This window comes from Gobio gobio (genome assembly GCF_949357685.1).
Source record: "Gobio gobio genome assembly, chromosome: 9".
NCBI classification, from domain to species: domain Eukaryota; kingdom Metazoa; phylum Chordata; class Actinopteri; order Cypriniformes; family Gobionidae; genus Gobio; species Gobio gobio.
In genome coordinates this window covers 14,957,349-14,975,448 of record NC_137115.1, presented here as the reverse complement: position 1 = coordinate 14,975,448, position 18,100 = coordinate 14,957,349, and the positions used below count along the sequence as shown (strand labels likewise).

General features: G+C 37.9%; 1 protein-coding gene across 2 annotated transcripts in view; it reads right to left on the bottom strand.

Moving 5' to 3' along the window:
- Positions 1-219: 219 nt before the first annotated feature.
- Positions 220-18,100, bottom strand: part of dmxl2 (Dmx-like 2) — an 88,128-nt gene continuing 70,247 nt past the window's right edge. For both annotated transcript variants that reach the window (XM_079825067.1, XM_079825066.1), the window contains 12 exons: positions 17,937-18,054; positions 15,526-15,591; positions 15,001-15,087; positions 13,159-13,280; positions 12,937-13,075; positions 6,798-6,858; positions 6,592-6,719; positions 5,611-5,688; positions 5,205-5,296; positions 5,039-5,091; positions 3,392-3,609; positions 220-1,419 (listed from right to left, as the gene is read on the bottom strand). In XM_079825067.1, the coding sequence (XP_079681193.1) occupies positions 1,210-1,419; positions 3,392-3,609; positions 5,039-5,091; positions 5,205-5,296; positions 5,611-5,688; positions 6,592-6,719; positions 6,798-6,858; positions 12,937-13,075; positions 13,159-13,280; positions 15,001-15,087; positions 15,526-15,591; positions 17,937-18,054 (1,372 nt within the window). In that variant the 3' untranslated portion in view covers positions 220-1,209. The remainder of the gene's footprint in view (positions 1,420-3,391; positions 3,610-5,038; positions 5,092-5,204; positions 5,297-5,610; positions 5,689-6,591; positions 6,720-6,797; positions 6,859-12,936; positions 13,076-13,158; positions 13,281-15,000; positions 15,088-15,525; positions 15,592-17,936; positions 18,055-18,100) is intronic.

Here is an 18,100-nt window from a genome sequence, read left to right as displayed (position 1 = left end):
AGTTGACATGGTGCCCAGCAAATCAGACAGAAACACAAATATGATTTTAATAAATACCACATACGTCAAACCAAATATACGACTATTCCAGCAGTTAAGATAAAATCAAAAAAATAAACTAAAAGCATTATTGTGTTTGTACAAGCTATCGTTGTAGTTCAATCTTATATTTATATATATATTTATATATTAATTCATTTAAAACTATTTTCACTTTTTACTACTCGGCCACACACAGCCAGACATTCATTTGTAAATAACAGTTTCCTCTAATAGAGCTTTTACCACTTGTAACGCAATATTGTTATTGTTTCCCCAGATCTGAGTGCAAATAGATAAAACATGAAAAAATAAATACAGTATGTAAATAAATAAAACACAAAAGTGTTGCACTTTGTCCCAGACATCTAAAACAAACCGTACATTCCTAAAGTTAAATATAAATACAAGCATTTTTAAAAGAACAAACAAAACAAAAACAAGAGACATCAAGTAAAACAAGCAAACAAACGAACAAATATATTGTGCAAAAACTAAACGTCGTCTGTTAAAAGTGAGAATTTCAGGGCTTGAAAGATGAAGAGGTGAAACACGTCATTTCCAGGAGCAAGCGTCATCGTCGTCTCGCGTGGAATGTTTAGCTGTTTGGCTGCTACGGAAACAAGCGTGTCAACAGCAGCATGTGTGCGCGTGGAAGGGAAGGGGGTGTGTCTCTGGGGCCGCGGTGAACCGCCGGGCCGCCAGGGTACTGTGCCATTTTACACTCCGCAAATACATTAGCAGCCAAGGAGAAAACGTACAGTAAAAACAAAATCCAACAACTGGACTTACACTGATAGCAGAAGCACAGTGCTGGTATTTTAGATGCTAAAATGGCCACAAAATGAAGACACACACACACACATACACACTTAAAAATGGAGCTTTGAGCACTTTCACGGAGCACGATCAATAACCTGGGAATGGAGTGCGATGACTCAAACAGCTCATGCATACGGCTTTCCTACAAACACATCATCCGGATCCGCATCCGGAAATTACAGTAGTCGACTGTTAGAATCGAGGGACCTCGTGCGTGTTTTCCAGCGTCTTTTGTGGGGGCGGGGTGGTGGGGGCAGCGCAAGATATTTGTTACCGGTTTTACGATTCACAGCTAAGGAAACGCGGAGGTGCCGATGAAAGCGTTAGTGTTCTCCGGCAGCTCCGTTGTTAGAGGATCTGGAATATACTGGCCGGAATGTTGTAGCGGTCGGGAAGGACCCTCATCTTCAGGGTCCCGTCGGCTCCGCAGGTGAAGATCCGGTTACCTGGGCAGGTTTCGATCTGCATCACCCCAGCGCCGATGTTTCGGAATATGGACTGTTTAGCGTGTTCGGTGCTGAAGGAGTGCATGAGACCGTGACCCGCCAACTTCCAGACCTGAACCAGAACAGGAATACAATTATTAGTAGGGATGTCACAAAATAGATTTTTCACTGCAACACCAAAATTAAAGTTTTCCAAGACCGATTTATTCAAATATACATTAAATAAATGGAAACAACAGATTAAAGGGTTACTCTACCCAAAATTAAAATTCTGTCATTAATTCCTCACCCTCATATCGCTCCAAACCGTAAGACCTTCGTTCATCTTTGGAACACAAATGTAGATATTTTTGATGAAATCGGAGAGCTCTCTGACCCCTCCATAGACAGCAATTTAATTAACACTTTCAAGGCCCAGAAAGGTAGTAAAACATTCAAATAGTCCATGTGACTACAGTGGTTCAACCTTAATTTTATGAAGCAACAAGAATACTTCTTGTGTGCAATAAAACAAATAAAAATAACAACTTTATTCAAAAATTTCTTCTAGCCTGTGTCAGACTCCTACGCAGTTTACTTTGGCCAGCTCCTGCGTCAGCATCACACACTTGTGTCACGTGAACACTATCGGCCAATGGTAAGCGGGCATTCCGCCGTAGCTCTGGCATTACTCGAAATCAATGGACTGTATTTACTACGTCAACAACGTAGGACACTGGCACAGACGTGATGAAATTGTGGAATAAAGTCTTTATTTTTGTTTGTATATTTGCACACAAACAGTATTCACAACGCTTCATAAAATTAAGGTTGAACCACTGTAGTCACATGGACTATTTTACTGATGTCTTTCCTACCTTTCTGGACCTCGAAAGTGTTCATTAAATTGCTGTCTATGGAGGGGCCAGAGAACTCTCGGATTTCATTAAAAAAAAAATTTGTGTTCTGAAGATGAACGAAGGTCTTATGGGTTTGGAACAACATGAGGGTGAGTAATTAATGACAGAATTAAAACATTTTGGGTGAACAAACCCTTTGAGAAAAAAATATAATGAATATGTATTGTTTTAGCAAAATGCTCCTCTCTAGAGTCATTTCTTTCTTGCCAACTAAAACATTTTCCTGAGGTAAATGTTACATTACGTCACAAGTTGTTTTATTTTACTGATTGAGCTGTATCTTCCAACATATCTTTTGACATTCATTCATGTTCATTTTGTGCTACAACTAGTAGTAAAAAAATAAGAGATAATCAGTTCAAGTGCGCTCCGTACTGCTGCTTTGCTTGAACTGAGTCAGCAACAGCATTGTCACACCACAGCAAATAGGCGACAAAACGTATTGTTTAAAGTTCATTATAAAATTGTCAGAATTTGAAAGTTGAGACTTTGTTTCATATCAAAATTATTGGATGGAAGGTGCTACAAATAATGTTCAGTGACGTTTTATTCACGCATAAACTGAAGCATAGACTAAAAGATCTCGGTTCATCAAAATAAAGATATTAAAAACAAATTGATATTGTCAACCCAGCTCTAGCATCCACACAGCTGACATGTTTACCTGTTGTAGCTTATCAGCATTGTTTACACAAAATAGTGCTTCACAAATGATGCGTTTAGACCATTTCGGTCAATGGTTTCAGTCCTCCAAAACAATTTGATTGAATTTTTAGTTATTTGTTCAAATAATTAGGGAAAAATTTAGAGAATCTATTGATAGTGAGCCATGGGTACTGCTTGCTAGTTTGTCATTTTGCATAGAGATAAAAGGTAGGATATTTCTTGCTAGTATTGCTTGCTACTAAAGATGACACATGCTGAGGAGGAGGAGGAGGAGGAGGAGGAGGAGGAGGAGGAGGAGGAGGAGGAGGAGGAGGAGGAGGAGGAGGAGGAGGAGGAGATCTCAGCACTCACTTGGGGAGAAAACAAAAAACATTGATTTGTTCATTTGGCAATACTTTAAATGCTGTCTATTTGCTATTAAATATTAAATGTGACTGCTCTTTGGATTTTATCCTAAATATCCACATTGCGGCAACATGAGATGATTAAGGTAAAGTGTGTCATTCTAAGGAAATATACCTTCATGTTCCCTTCTGCTGAGCCAGTGACAAAGAAGTCCTCAGTGGAATCCATGGCCAAAGCTTTGATGGCCGAATCATGTGCCTGGAATGTGTGGAGCAGCTGTCTCTGACGGATGTCAAAAATACAGACGAATCCCTTCCTGCCGCCCGTGATGATCAGCTGCTGTTTAGGAGCATATTGAAGAACTGTTGCACCATTCTCATGGCACTGGAATGCTGGATATAAAGAAATACCAGAATAAAACTTTTTGACTTTTTAAATGAGTACTGCATCTCAGCTTCATAAGTAAATAGGCTGGGGTGCACATTCAATAAGACATGTTTTATTCAATATTTATTACAATTTATTTATTATTTACAATATTTATTAGTAAATTTACCAATAAAAATATACAAGCAAATTAGAGGTCAATCAAAAATTCTTAGTGCACCCCACAAAGAAGCCACAATATATATACACTATATTGTCAAAAGTTTCGGGATGCCTGCCTTAACATGCACATGAACTTTAATGACATCCCATTCTTAATCCGTAAGGTTTAATATGGAGTTGGCCCACCCTTTGCAACTATAACAGCTTCAACTCTTCTGGGAAGGCTTTCCACAAGGTTTAGGAGAGTGTTTAAGGGACTTTTTGACCATTCTTCTAGAAGCGCATTTGTGAGGTCAGGCACTGATGTTGGACGAGAAGGCCTGGCTCGCAGTCTCCACTCTAATTCATCCCAAAGGTGTTCCATCGGGTTGAGGTCAGGACTCTGTGCAGGCCAGTCACGTTCCTCCACACCAAAATCACTCATCCATGTCTTTATGGACCTTGCTTTGTGCACTGGTACGCAGTCGTGTTGGAACAGGAAGGGGCCATCCCCAAACTGTTCCCACAAAGTTGGGAGCATGAAATTGTCCATGGGGCCAAGCCCAGCCCAGCCCATTAAAAACAACCCCTCCACCAAACTTTACACTTGGCACAACGCAGTCAGGCAAGTAACGTTCTCCTGGTAACAGCCAAACCCAGACTTGTCCATCGGATTGCCAGACAGAGAAGCAGCATGCTTTACACCACTGCAAATTACGCTTTGCATTGCAATTGGTGATGTAAGACTTGGATGCAGCTGCTCGGCCATGGAAACCCATTCCGTGAAGCTCTCTACGCACTGCTCTTGAGCTAATCTGAAGGCCACATGAAGTTTGGAGGTCTGTAGCTATTGACTGCAGAAAGTTGGCGACTTCTGCGCACTGTTCGCTTCAGCATGAGCTGACCCCGCTCTGTGATTTTACATGGCCTTACGTGGCTGAGTTGCTGTTTCTTCCAATTGCTTCCACTTTGTTATAAAATACATGTAACAGTTGACCTTGGAATATTTAGTAGTGAGGAAATTTCACGAATGGACTTATTGCACAGGTGGTAACTTATCACGGTAACACACTTGAATTCACTGAGCTCCTGAGAGCGACCAATTCTTTCACAAATGTTTGAAGAAGCAGTCTACATGCCTAGGTGCTTGATTGTATACACATTTGGCCCTGGAAGTGATTTGAACACCTGAATTCAATGATTTATCAATTATATATATATATATATATATATATATATATATATATATATATATATATATATATACACACACATATATAAACGTGAACTCACCATGTATCATAGAGTTACTTGGAGAGACCAGAGTGTCCCATAAACAAACATTCCTGTGGAAGAAAGGGAAACATTTCCTTAAAACTTTATATACAGTCTATTTCTACATATTCCTACTATATACAGTCTCTTTCTACATGACATTAAGATAAATCATTTAACTGACCTGCCATCGTTGGACTGTCCTGCTGTGGCGATCAGACTGGAGGATGTAATGAAGGAAAAATCCCCGCAGCTTTTACTGTGGCACTGCCAGCTCTGAGACACACAGAGAAGCTTATTCAATCAAATTATACAGTCACACTGCATTACATAAACTATCAAACCAAGTGACTATTTAATGGTCAAATTAGTTTAGAGAAAGGTTCTAGCATTATTTGTTTGCAGATGACATGCTTTTTTGATATTATACATTATCTAATTTAAAGACACTATTAAGTGTGGCCTAAATGTCACAATATTTTTAGGCTTTTATATAAAATATAGCCATTTATAAAATAAACTAATTCTAGACATTTACAAGTTAATTATTTAACACTATGGCTTGTGCGATACAAAGATAAGGCTCTTACCAAATACGGTTTGGGGTTTGACGAGGTCTGATTGACTTGCCAGAGGCTCAAAAAGCCCTCGCCATCTGCAACGCCACACTGCAGACAGACAGAAAGAATGGAGAAATTGAAGGGTGCAGAGAGTATTTTAAGCTGCGTATTGCATAATGATTCAAATGCAGTACAGACGGAACAACAGGATACCCTTTCCTCTTATTACATAACACCACAGACAATAATAAACAGCACATATTCACTCTATTCAATGAAAAAACAACAGCACATAAACAGACACTAAATGAGCCTGAAAATTATTATACAATACACAAGTAACAGTTACCAGAGGTCAATATTTTTGGTGTGCATTTTATATAAATGCTGTGTAAAATAAAAAAGCATTTAAATGATTTACATTTGTTTAGATCTTATTGGTTATCAATGACTTGTATCATATCATATATTAGTAAAAACAGTAAAATAATATAATAAAACATGAATGAAGGAATTAATTTGTTTTGCACTCAAGGGAGCCACATTGAACATTAGCAAAGATCACAGTAACTAACAAAAAAAGTAAAAGCCACACCAAACATCCAACAACATTATAGACATAGAGGATACAGAAAACTTATATAAAAAATATATAATAAAAGAATAGTAAAAACATCAACATTTAATTTGTTTTGTTTTGTTTTTTTACACTTCAGATGTGTGTTATCAACTGGTATATTGTAGTGTACCCTAAATATTGACACATTATATTTTATACTTAACTTTTTTTCAGTATTGAAATACAAAGTGAAAAAAATAAAATTATATAAAAAAATATTTTATATTTAAATACATACATATATACATACACACACTAACAGGTGCCGTGATGAAGAGATAATCAGTGTTATTCAATTCATATATATAATGCATATATACTGTACACATACACAGTAACTTGAGTCATTTGGTTACAAGGTTTAATCATTTTGGTAATGGATGCTTCAATACCTTGTTGCCCTGTGAGTTGAAATAAAGGCGTGTGACCCGAGCATTTCCAGCCTGTCTGAAACAGATCAGCTGCTGTGGACGATTCCACTCAAACATCCTCACACTGCCGTCCTGAGCTCCCGTCATATCTGCAAACATGAAAAAGAAGTCAAATGAAGTTTCATCAAAACACTACAGTGTTTGTCTGTGAAAAAAGAGACACTTACAGTACTGATAGATGGGATGAGATGTCATTCTCTTCACGTTATTCAGGTTCCTCTTCATGATCTGACAGAAATTACACACAGTTAAATACACCAGAGATTCTCTCGAACACACAAAACACAATTTATTCATATTTTACAGAATAATTTACAATAATATAAAGTCTAATTTAGCAAATTATATGTTTGAATAGTTCATTTCAAATGAACCATAAATTAATGAATAAATCAATCAAATGAATGACAGTGTCACTGCCTTCTGATACCATCCCTGTACCATATACCACCATAGTGCTCTTTGTGCAAGGTATTGAAGGGACTGTTTTTGTGTTAGATTTTTGTTAATAGTTTGTAGCAATTACACATTCAAAATGATAATTTGTCTGATAATGGTTTAACTACTTGAATTGATCAGTAGCATGTAGGGCTTTTGCAAATACAGTTTGAAAGTAGTTTCCCCAACTTCATTGTGTCATCTTTATCAGCTGTGAATGAGAACAGATTGGAGGCTGATGACGCAGGTCTGTACCTTGGGCCGCTCGGACTGTCTGCGGCTTCCTCCAATACCTCCAAATGCTCTTATCAGCCCAATACAGACTCATCAAGAGCTCTGTTGAGACCACGACTCACTGTTTGTGTTCTGCTGATAACAGCCAAAAGCTCTGTGGGAACGTGACCGGCATGAACCTGCTTTAGTGTGTGCATATGTACAGTGGGGTCCAAACTAGTGAAAATGCTTGTTTTTCTAATATAATACAAACTTTTACATTACAAATTATATTCTTTGCTTAACTACTTGAGTCAAAAGTTGAATTGAATTTTTTTTTCCATTTTGTGGAGACGCTGTGTGTTTCTATGCGAAAGCAAAAGCAGCACTTTATTTGGCATTCCAAAGGTGGACACACTTAGGAATCAGTGGTTAAGATTTATTTACAATACTGTTCCAGTACAGTACAACCCAAATGTTCGTGCTTGTGCAGCGCATTGTATGGAGGACAGTCTCCTGATGTAAACACGGGAGAGAACCCGAGAAAGTACAAAGGCTGTTTTCTAAACAAAAAGAAAATGGGGTAATTCCAACTTTGCTAGGCCAGTCTAGTGCTTCTGAATCAGAGCCTGTATGTTTTATTATTTGTTAAAGTATTTGGAATTGACTGCTCAAATGCGGAGTTTTGTGCATATGTGACCAGTCACGGAAGGTAGGGACACAAGTCGGTTCTGGGGCATTTTGAGTTATTTACAGATTACAGAAAGTGTAGTCTCCAAGCTTTCCAGTGATGTGTAACACATGGAAATCTGATAATATTTGGAGAAGTTGTGGCCATTTGAAAGTAGGCACTCAAAAAAGCTTAACAGGGAGAAATTTGCCTCTAAAGATTCTGTTCTCACCTGCTGGGAGTGACAATAGGGCTCATTTACATCTCATTAGATAAGCCATACCCCCTGTAAAGCTCCCCCTGTAAAGCTGCATGGTTACAATCGGACCGCATACTATTAATAATAAAGGATAATGTGCATTGTAAATGTCAGTAATGTATCTTTTTTGACTAAAAATGATTTAGAGGCTGAAATATGTGAGTTTTATCTTTTTATAAAACCTTTTTATTTGTTATTTGCTGGTTTTCTACATAAAACTTGGTGAATTGATTTCATTGTGTAGCATTGGGACTTTTTAACAGGATTCTGTGATAACCGTCATGATCAACTATGATAAACTAAAATCAACTATAATTATGTGTTTTTATAGTATAATATGCAAAGTACAATTTTCTATAAGAAAAAAAAATCTCTGATTCTGTTTTTTTCTCTGACATTTAAGGGTAACATAGGCCTACAAAGGCTCTTTTAGGTCTAAAACAGTTACATCGTTCCCACAGCTTAGTTAACTTCAAATTCAAGAACCTTTCAAGGACTTTACTTTTGGCCATATGACAGAGGTCTGATATTCTATTTGTCATATTTCTGTTTTGCATAAAACTGAAGAATATTCGGTACATCCTATACTGTATTCTAAAATGATCTGATATTATCTTTTGCATGGATTTTATTGAAAAGAGCTTAGGCTCATGTAACCAGTCTATTTTTGCAATATTTCACGGTGTGTCTGTGAAACGCTGAGGTACCGTAGTGGTTTTGTGCGCGCGTGAACATCATGGCAATGTACAACACAAAGTACCTCACGCGGGAAACACTTAATGTAATGCATAAATGCAAGTAACAAACGTAAATCAAGCATAGTCCACGAAGTATTGGCGAAATAACACATTATCGGACCGGAGAGAATAATATGGAATTTCTTTCAGAAAACTTCTTGCACAAAATAAATTCAAGCACTTTCAAGGACCTGTATGTATGTTTATTTTCAGTCATGTCATTGTACTCAGCCCTCTCTTTCTGCACAAGGGAAAGATGATCGTGTTGGTTGCTTCAGACATTGTGTTGTGTTATCTGGGAGGTTTGCACTTCGTATCAGCTGCTCGTTGCTCGCTGCTGGTGTATCAGCCACCAGGGTTGCCAGGTTTTCACAACAAAACCCGCACAATTTCTACTCAAACCTAGCCCAAAACAAGCCCAATCGCGTTTCAGGGGGGCTTCTCCGGTAAAAATTTCAGGGGGTAAAATATGTTTTTTTTTTGGCATGGTTGCCTACTAAAATTCACATTCCCGGGGCTAAATATCACATAATTGGGGTCGCTTCAACCCGCTTCAAACAGCAGACTTGGCAACACTGAGCCACGCTTCCCTTAGAGAGTGGGACAATAACAAAAGAGAAACACGCCTCTGCAGCATGCTAGAATCTCCTAAAAACAAGGCGATTTCAACCTCAAAGTGTGTGCTTTTAAATATACCAATACTGATATCTCAAACATGGAGAGGCTTCTTCATGATCTCAACTAACAGATTCGGCAAGAAAGCGAAAATCACCAATTTTGAAAAAAAAAAAAAACGCCTCATTCTCATTTTGCTCGAAACTTGTGCTGCCGACTTGTGTCCCTGGTTGCCGTAACGGGTCACATATTGTTTGTCGTTTTATGATCAAAAGTGCAAAGATTGATTTATGTTTACAAACATGGTATCCTCGGTCTTCAGATGCACTACGTATTCTGTTTCACACTGGCCGAAATAGCTGAAGTAGCACGCACGCCCTGTGCTTTCACACACGTGAACGTGACATTCTGCCGTTCACGTTCAGCTGAACCTGTTTTTTCAACATTAAAGCATGGTAAAATATTCTATTACACCAAATAAAATAATGATCTTTGAAAATAGAATCATATACACCTTTAATAGTATATTGCTGTAAACTTCTTTTTGCTAAGCAAACAGCGCCTTAAATTATGCTCAGTCCGTTGTACGGTGCAGCCGGCAACTCATTTAACGGCCACCAGTATAATAGCAAGGGTTTCTGAATTCTACATACACCCTCTTTAAATTTTCCTGAATCTTAAAATGCTCTTTATTAACAGATTTAATCAAACAGAGTGTCTATTTACACTAATTGCAAATAGCCTGCCTGGTTGGCAGAAGCCATTTGCACTAACTCCACCCACTGATGTCTGGTTGGGCCAGACAAAAATAAAGAAGATGCTGGATTGTCAATAGTAGCAATAGTGTAGGGGTAAGGCATGTGGCGTGTGGCAGTTGACGCAAATCGACCCGAACTCTACTCCCTTTTTCCATCACATATCAGATCAAAAGGCATTTATTTTCAATAAAATGAAGAAATTTGAATATACAGTGGGTACAGAAAGTATTCAGACCCCCTTAAATGTTCACTGTTGTTATATTGCAGCCATTTGCTAAAATCATTTAAAGTTATTTTAAGTTTTTTTCTCATTAATGTACACACAGCACCCCATATTGATAGAAAAACACAGAATTGTTGACATTTTTGCAGATTTATAAAAAAAATAACACAGAATTGTTGACATTTTTGCAGATTTATAAAAAAAATAACTATTCTAAGTATTCAGACCCTTTGCTGTGACACTCATATATTTAACTCAGGTGCTGTCCATTTCTTCTGATCATCCTTGAGATGGTTCTACACCTTCATTTGAGTCCAGCTGTGTTTGATTAAACTGATTGGACTTGATTAGGAAAGCCACACACCTGTCTATATGAGACCTTACAGCTCACAGTGCATGTCAGAGCAAATGAGAATCATGAGGTCAAAGGAACTGCCTGAAGAGCTCAGAGACAGAATTGTGGCAAGGCACAGATCTGGCCAAGGTTACAAAAAAAATTCTGCTGCACTTAAGGTTTCTGAGAGCTCATAATGCTTAAATGAAAGATGTTCGGGATGACCAGAACCCTTCCTAGAGCTGGCCGTCCGGCCAAACTGAGCTATCGGGGGAGAAGAGCCTTGGTGAGAGAGGTAAAGAAGAACCCAAAGGTCACTGTGGCTGAGCTCCAGAGATGCAGTCGGGAGATGGGAGAAAGTTGTAGAAAGTCAACCATCACTGCAGTCCTCCACCAGTCGGGGCTTTATGGCAGAGTGGCCCGACGGAAGTCTCTCCTCAGTGCAAGACACATGAAAGCCTGCATGGAGTTTGCTAAAAAACACCTCATGGACTCCAAGATGGTGAGAAATAAGATTCTCTGGTCGGATGAGACCAGGATATAACTTTTTGGCCTTAATTCTAAGCGGTATGTGTGGAGAAGACCAGGCACTGCTCATCACCTGTCCAATACAGTCCCAACAGTAAAGCATGGTGGTGGCAGCATCATGCTGTGGGGGTGTTTTTCAGCTGCAGGGACAGGACGACTGGTTGCAATCGAGGGAAAGATGAATGCGGCCAAGTAAAGGGATAAACCTTCTCCAGAGTGCTCAAGACCTCAGACTGGGTCGAAGGTTCACCTTCCAACAAGACAATGACCCTAAGCACACAGGTAAAATAACGAAGGAGTGGCTTCACAACATCTCCGTGACTGTTCTTGAATGGCCCAGCCAGAGCCCTGACTTAAACCCAATTGAGCATCTCTGGAGAGACCTGAAAATGGCTGTCCACCAACGTTTACCATCCAACCTGACAGAACTGGAGAGGATCTGCAAGGATGAATGGCAGAGGATCCCCAAATCCAGGTGTGAAAAACTTGTTGCATCTTTCCCAAAAAGACTCATGGCTGTATTAGATCAAAAGGGTGCTTCTACTAAATACTGAGCAAAGGGTCTGAATACTTAGGACAATGTGATATTTCAGTTTTTCTTTTTTAATAAATCTGCAAAAATGTCACCAATTCTGTGTTTTTCTGTCAATATGGGGTGCTGTGTGTACATTAATGAGAAAAAAAAATTACTTAAATGATTTTAGCAAATGGCTGCAATATAACTAAGAGTGAAAATTTGAAGGGGGTCTGAATACTTTCCGTACCCACTGTATATTAAAAAATATCCAAAAAGTGGAAATAAAGTGTCTAATGTGCGTTTAATAATAAAGTGTTTATCGGTTAGGAGTAGATGTAGGGGGCTTTATTTGTCCCAATAAGGCGGCATCCATTTAATATAATTAATATAATTTAATATAAATAATTGTAGTAAATATAATAACTTACACTCTGTTATTATTGCATACTGTTTAATGTATAACAACACTGAGGTGCAAATAGTATCTGCCACTATTTATAAGTATAAATAGCATAACTACTATTTACACTTATTGCAAAGAAAATACTGCTATTGTACGTAGTGCAAATAGAATTTATTGCTATTTTCACTTAGTGCAAATAAGCATCTTAACATTTTTATTGTTGGTCATTACAAAAGTGTTCCACTATTTAAATATTTTCTTTTTGTAGCAAATATTTTTGTTTTTGTTTTTAGCGCGTGCCAGCTTCCAAAGCTATTTCATAGCAAAAATCTAGTTAAAATGTAATAAAAATAATTTTAATTAAAATCTATATAAGATTTGTATGGTTACAAAAAGGCCTGAGAAATAGAATTGGGTTCCAAATGCCTTTGGAAAATGCACGTTCTACATACATACACAGCTCTGGAAAAAATTAAAAGACCACTTAACAATGAGAAATCAATGTTAAGTGGTCTCCATTTTTTCCAGAGCTGTATATATATATATATATTTATCATTTCATAATTTTCCATTCTTCGAGTTTTTTACAGGCAAAAAACAGTCTAACATACCACACTTGCACCCATGCTGGTCTGCCCGCTGCCCAACCAGGGCATGGAGGAGGACGCTGCCATCTGTTGGGGGGCAAAGGGACCAGCGCTGGCCTGGGCGATGTTGGTATGAGACGAGCGGTAATCCACATCATCAGAGCTATACAGAGAAAACAAGATTCTCATAGCAATCCCTTCAAATCTGTCAGCAATGTTCCAAACAAACACAGATAGGTAACAAACCTGCGAGACTCCTTGTCAAATTCTTCTCCAATCCAGGTGTAAGGCTGAGCTGCGAGCAGCGTGGACACATCCACTTCCTGGACATCATGAGTGGACGCCAGTACTATTTCATTAGTGTTAGCCTGAGACAAAAAACACAAACACAAGTTAAATGGGGTGTTAAAACATGATTTTTTATTTTGCTCTTTTGAAAGTTTGTTGTAGTATGTAAAAACAAAAAAACATTGTTGAGAGAAGAGAAAAAAAAACACAAGTCACATTAGTTAAAATATCTATTTTCTATTTGAATATATTTTAAAATGTAATTTATTCCTGTGATGGAAAAGACCGACTTAGAAAGAAATTCTGTCCCCCTTTGTACTAACATTTAAAATGAATAATTTCATACAATGTACTAATTGTGAATATGTTTTTACATTGTACTTACATAAAAAATGCATGTAATTTCTGTAATTGGATCAATAATTACACTGTTGACACTTCCCTTACACTTTAACCCACCCTTAGACTTACCACACCACCAAACCTATCCTAACCTTACCCGTATCCCACCTAAACAGCAGCTAAAATGTTTTGTAGTACAATATGAACACAGTAAGTATAGTACTTATTTTTTTATGTAAGTACATAGGAGTTAAAGACGCCTAGTATAAAGTGTGACCAGATATTCAATGTGTAGCCCCGGTGGAAAAAATTATTGAATATTGTTAAACGGATGGTTCACCCAAAAATGTTTCTGTCATTAATTACTCACACTCTTGTTGGTCCAAACCCGTAAGACTTTGGTTCATCTTCGGAACACAAATGAACATCTTTTTGATAAAAACTGACAGAATTTTCATTTTGAGGTGAACTAACCCTTTAAAATCATTGAAACAGAAAACAAAGCCAACATATGACTTTGTCCAAATTTATGGGCTCACATTTCTCTCATTCGGCACTCATTTATTATGTAAACAAGGCTTTGTACTTCACTTGCCCCAATATCTTCTACATAAAACAGCAACCTTCACATGCAAAAATCCTGTGTTTGGCAAACCAACATGATGGGGCGGCTGTCACACTGACCGGCACATCCCTACTGTACAACTTGTTTATGTTTGGCATTTTGATGATGAATATGCTGCAATGTCAAATTAACAATACTGTGTGTGTCACTTTTTGATATAATTGCTTGTATTTTACTGTGCATTTTTAAGTGCTACTATTTTCTGGTAAATACGGAAGTTGGAGAGTTTCATATATATTTTATAATAACATTATTGATAATGACAATGCAAAAAAATTTATGAATAGAAAGATTCCAATACTTTCATTTCTCATCTACACTTAAACTGTAGTCAATAAATGTGCCAATAAATGGTAATTTAAATAAATTTTTTATATTAAATGTAAATGAAATTGAACAGACTGAAAATGTATTAAGATGAAAATGTATATATGCATGTCTATAATTTTTGAAAAAGTCTTCCACATGTGGTTTAAGGTATCAGTAATTAATTAACAAACTAATCAACTATGAAAACTGTTTTCACAACCATTAGCTCATTAACATATGGATGCCCACATTTACATATCAACATCTATTTAGCATTTATCAACTTGGTCAGCCCTGATCAACAAACAAAAACAATTTTAATAACATATTTCATTAAAGTTGTGTTAAAGTTACATTAGCAAAATCAGTGTGACTTCCAAAGGTCTGAGAGAAGGCAGACAAAGGTTATCTCAACCTTTATTGTGTAGAAAACTAATATTAAAAGTGAAAAAACAACAACAACAACAAGAAAAAAAACATACAAAATCTCTCTAAAATAGAACTAGAGATAGAAATGTCCTAACCTTGTTAATGGCAAATGCCATGATGATGTCAGATTCTTTATGGATGATTTTGGCTTTGCCTCCTGGGTAACCCATATCAGCCTCCACCTGTAACACAACACACGCATATATACATATAAATAAACACAGAGTCACATTAATCTATTCTGCTGCACTGCTGTTTTTATAATAATTTCCCAATCACATCTAAACACACACACACACACACACACAGTAGTAGCAGGAAGTTTGCTGACATGCAGACCATGTACACACCTCCACAGAAGGCAAAACATGAATTAACCGTTGTTATTGCTTGATCTTCTAAACAAGGTGTCTGAAGCAGAATCCGTCTGATAAACCACTTTCAGTGCCGTCGGCGGTTAGTGAGGAAGAGCAGTGCTGAGCCAGACGAGTTAGGGAACGTGAGGAAAGAGACGAACGTGTGTGTTTGTGTGTGAGGTCAGAGCAGGTTAACAGAGGACAGAAGCCCAAAGCTTTAAGAGGGTTTCACAGAGAGACAAGTCCCATTTTATGTCTCAGTACCTTGTTGGTTTTGCGAGCTCCGGTAACGTAGTTTTGTATGAGGTGGTCCACATGATCATCTAAACACTATACAATACACACCACAACACACACAAACATTAACAAACACACGCGGGGCACAGCACAAAACACATGCCCGAGTGACAGACAGATGGAAAAAAAACAAATTAAATAATAAAGAACAAAAGGAATCTCATTTGGAGCTCCAACAGAGAGATGGTCTTGAGATAACATGCACATTCCCTCCAGTCTGTTTCAGTACTTACCCTCAACATATAAGATGGCTACTTTCTACAGTTCTATATGTATTTATTATATCACATGATAAACATCTTGATAAAAAACAAAAACAAAAAACTTGTTCCTCCAAACCTTTAATAACAAGTAAATCTCACCTGTCATTAATTTTGGTCAGAAGAATTATTGTCTTATTCTGGCCCCATCCCTTTCATTACCCAACTCCTACATTGCACCACCCCTTTTGTTATTGCAGTTTGGCCGCACCTATTCCATTCCTTCACTCTGAGCCCACCCATTGTATTACCTCTCATCTGCGCCAGCACATTTTGTTGCCTAAAGGTTAAGTCTAGAAATCTAGTAATTTTAATTTGGAATCAACATGATCAGGAATTTCACGTGAGGGCAAAAGATCGCTACATTTGCTGCATAGACCAACAGAAAGCTTCTTGATCTGAAAGTGACTTCTGTGTGAGCTGTGCTTCATACAATCGCTGCACTTGAAAGCTGCTCGGTTTGAAACGGTGATTTCAGAAGCGGAAGCGAGTTAGCATTTAGCACTTCTGGTTCCCTCGTCTCGAAGTCAATGTGTTTTTTGAATGCCGTTTTGGTTAAATGGATGAAATAAGGTCTGTGGTGAACACAAGCTCAAAACACTTTCACATTTTATTCTATGACAGAAAATACATCAGTATTACCCACCCGTGATTTCGGCCTCCGAAAACGTTCGGCCTCCGAAAACGTTCGGCCGAAAATGGCATTATCGGTTTCGGGCCGCAATAAAAAAACCCAGCCGAAAACGTAAACCGAAAAATGAATGTCACTAGCCCCTCCCATCCGTGTGCAAGCGCTTAGGTTTCACTCACGGTCGAGCTGTTATCACGCGGTAGGTCTGCCTATCAAAGATTAAGCATGTCAGCGGTATGAGAACAAATAGAGACGTATCCAGATGAACTACCCATTGCCAGAAGCGACAATCCCCTTGACTACTGGAGCGCGAACGAAGGCCGGGGATTGCACGCAGGTATTTATCTGCCCCAAGCAGTGTTGCCAAGTCCGCGGTTTTCCCGCGGGATGTTTTTCCATGTCCGCGGGTTGAAGCGACCCCAATTATGTGATATTTAGACCCAGGAATGCGAATTTTAGCAGGCAACCCTGCCAAAACAACACATATTTTACCCCCCAAATGCCATTTTTCCCAGAGAACAGTGACAGACAGTGAGAGACTATTCAGTGCAGCATCTCATGTTCTTAATGAGAACCATTCTGTGATTTTGTGTGCAGTTATTCAGACAATTGTGGATCTTTTTTTGCACAACTGTTAAAAAACGATTTTATTTGATGGAACAAAACTTGGAAGAATAATATTAGGCCTCTTTGGTATTATTATTTATATTCATTGTTAAAAATATTTTAGGTTTTGTTATGTGACTTAATAAAAGTTTGATTATTCTATTGGTTCCTGATTTTTTTCCCCATTTCAGATCCATTAAATTCAAGCTATATATATATATATATATATATATATATATATATATATATATATATTAGTATACGTTTTTAAAAGAAGCCATTTTCGGCTTCAGTTTCGGTTTTTGGCCAAGTGCATCCTAAATTTTCGGTTTCGGTTTCGGCCCAGAATTTTCATTTCGGTGCATCACAAATTTTTTTAAGCTGTTATGAGTCTTGAAAAAGGCGGTTGCCAGCAAGTGGCTAATGGTAGTATTATGCTTATAATTCTAAACTAGTTTAACTCAAACTTTCTTGGAAAATGTTTTGAGATAAAAACTTGTTAGTGATGGTGATGTTGAATTCGTGGGGCCGTGGTGTAGTCCGTTTATAGCCTACCTTTAGCTTTTTACTTCTGGCCACTGCATTTAGGCTTCAAAATTAATAAAAGTTGTGTTCATCTGTGATAATTATCTTTATGGACAAAACGTGCACGTATCATCATCTCTTGTTGATCACAGAGCTTGTTTTTTGCGATAATCCAAAAGCCTATGGGAAAATCCTATTGGGGTTTAATCGAGGGAAACCAGTGTGATGCTAACTGCCGGTTGGTCTACAAAGTGACGTCATACCTGCACAACTCTATTTGGTATACCTCAATCTGTGACTGGCCCTGCCCCTTTAAATATCCAGTGTGCAGTCCCAGCCCTGTGTTGTGTAGTTACCTCACTCTGCTTCCTTTTCTTAGTGAAGATGTATCGAATCAAAGTCTCCTGAAGCACCTCCTGTTTGACCAGGAAATGCCACAGACGGCGAGCAGGGAAGGAGAAATGCTGCTTTGACCTGAAAAGGAAAAAAAAAAATTTACATTTGATCACACATTTATATA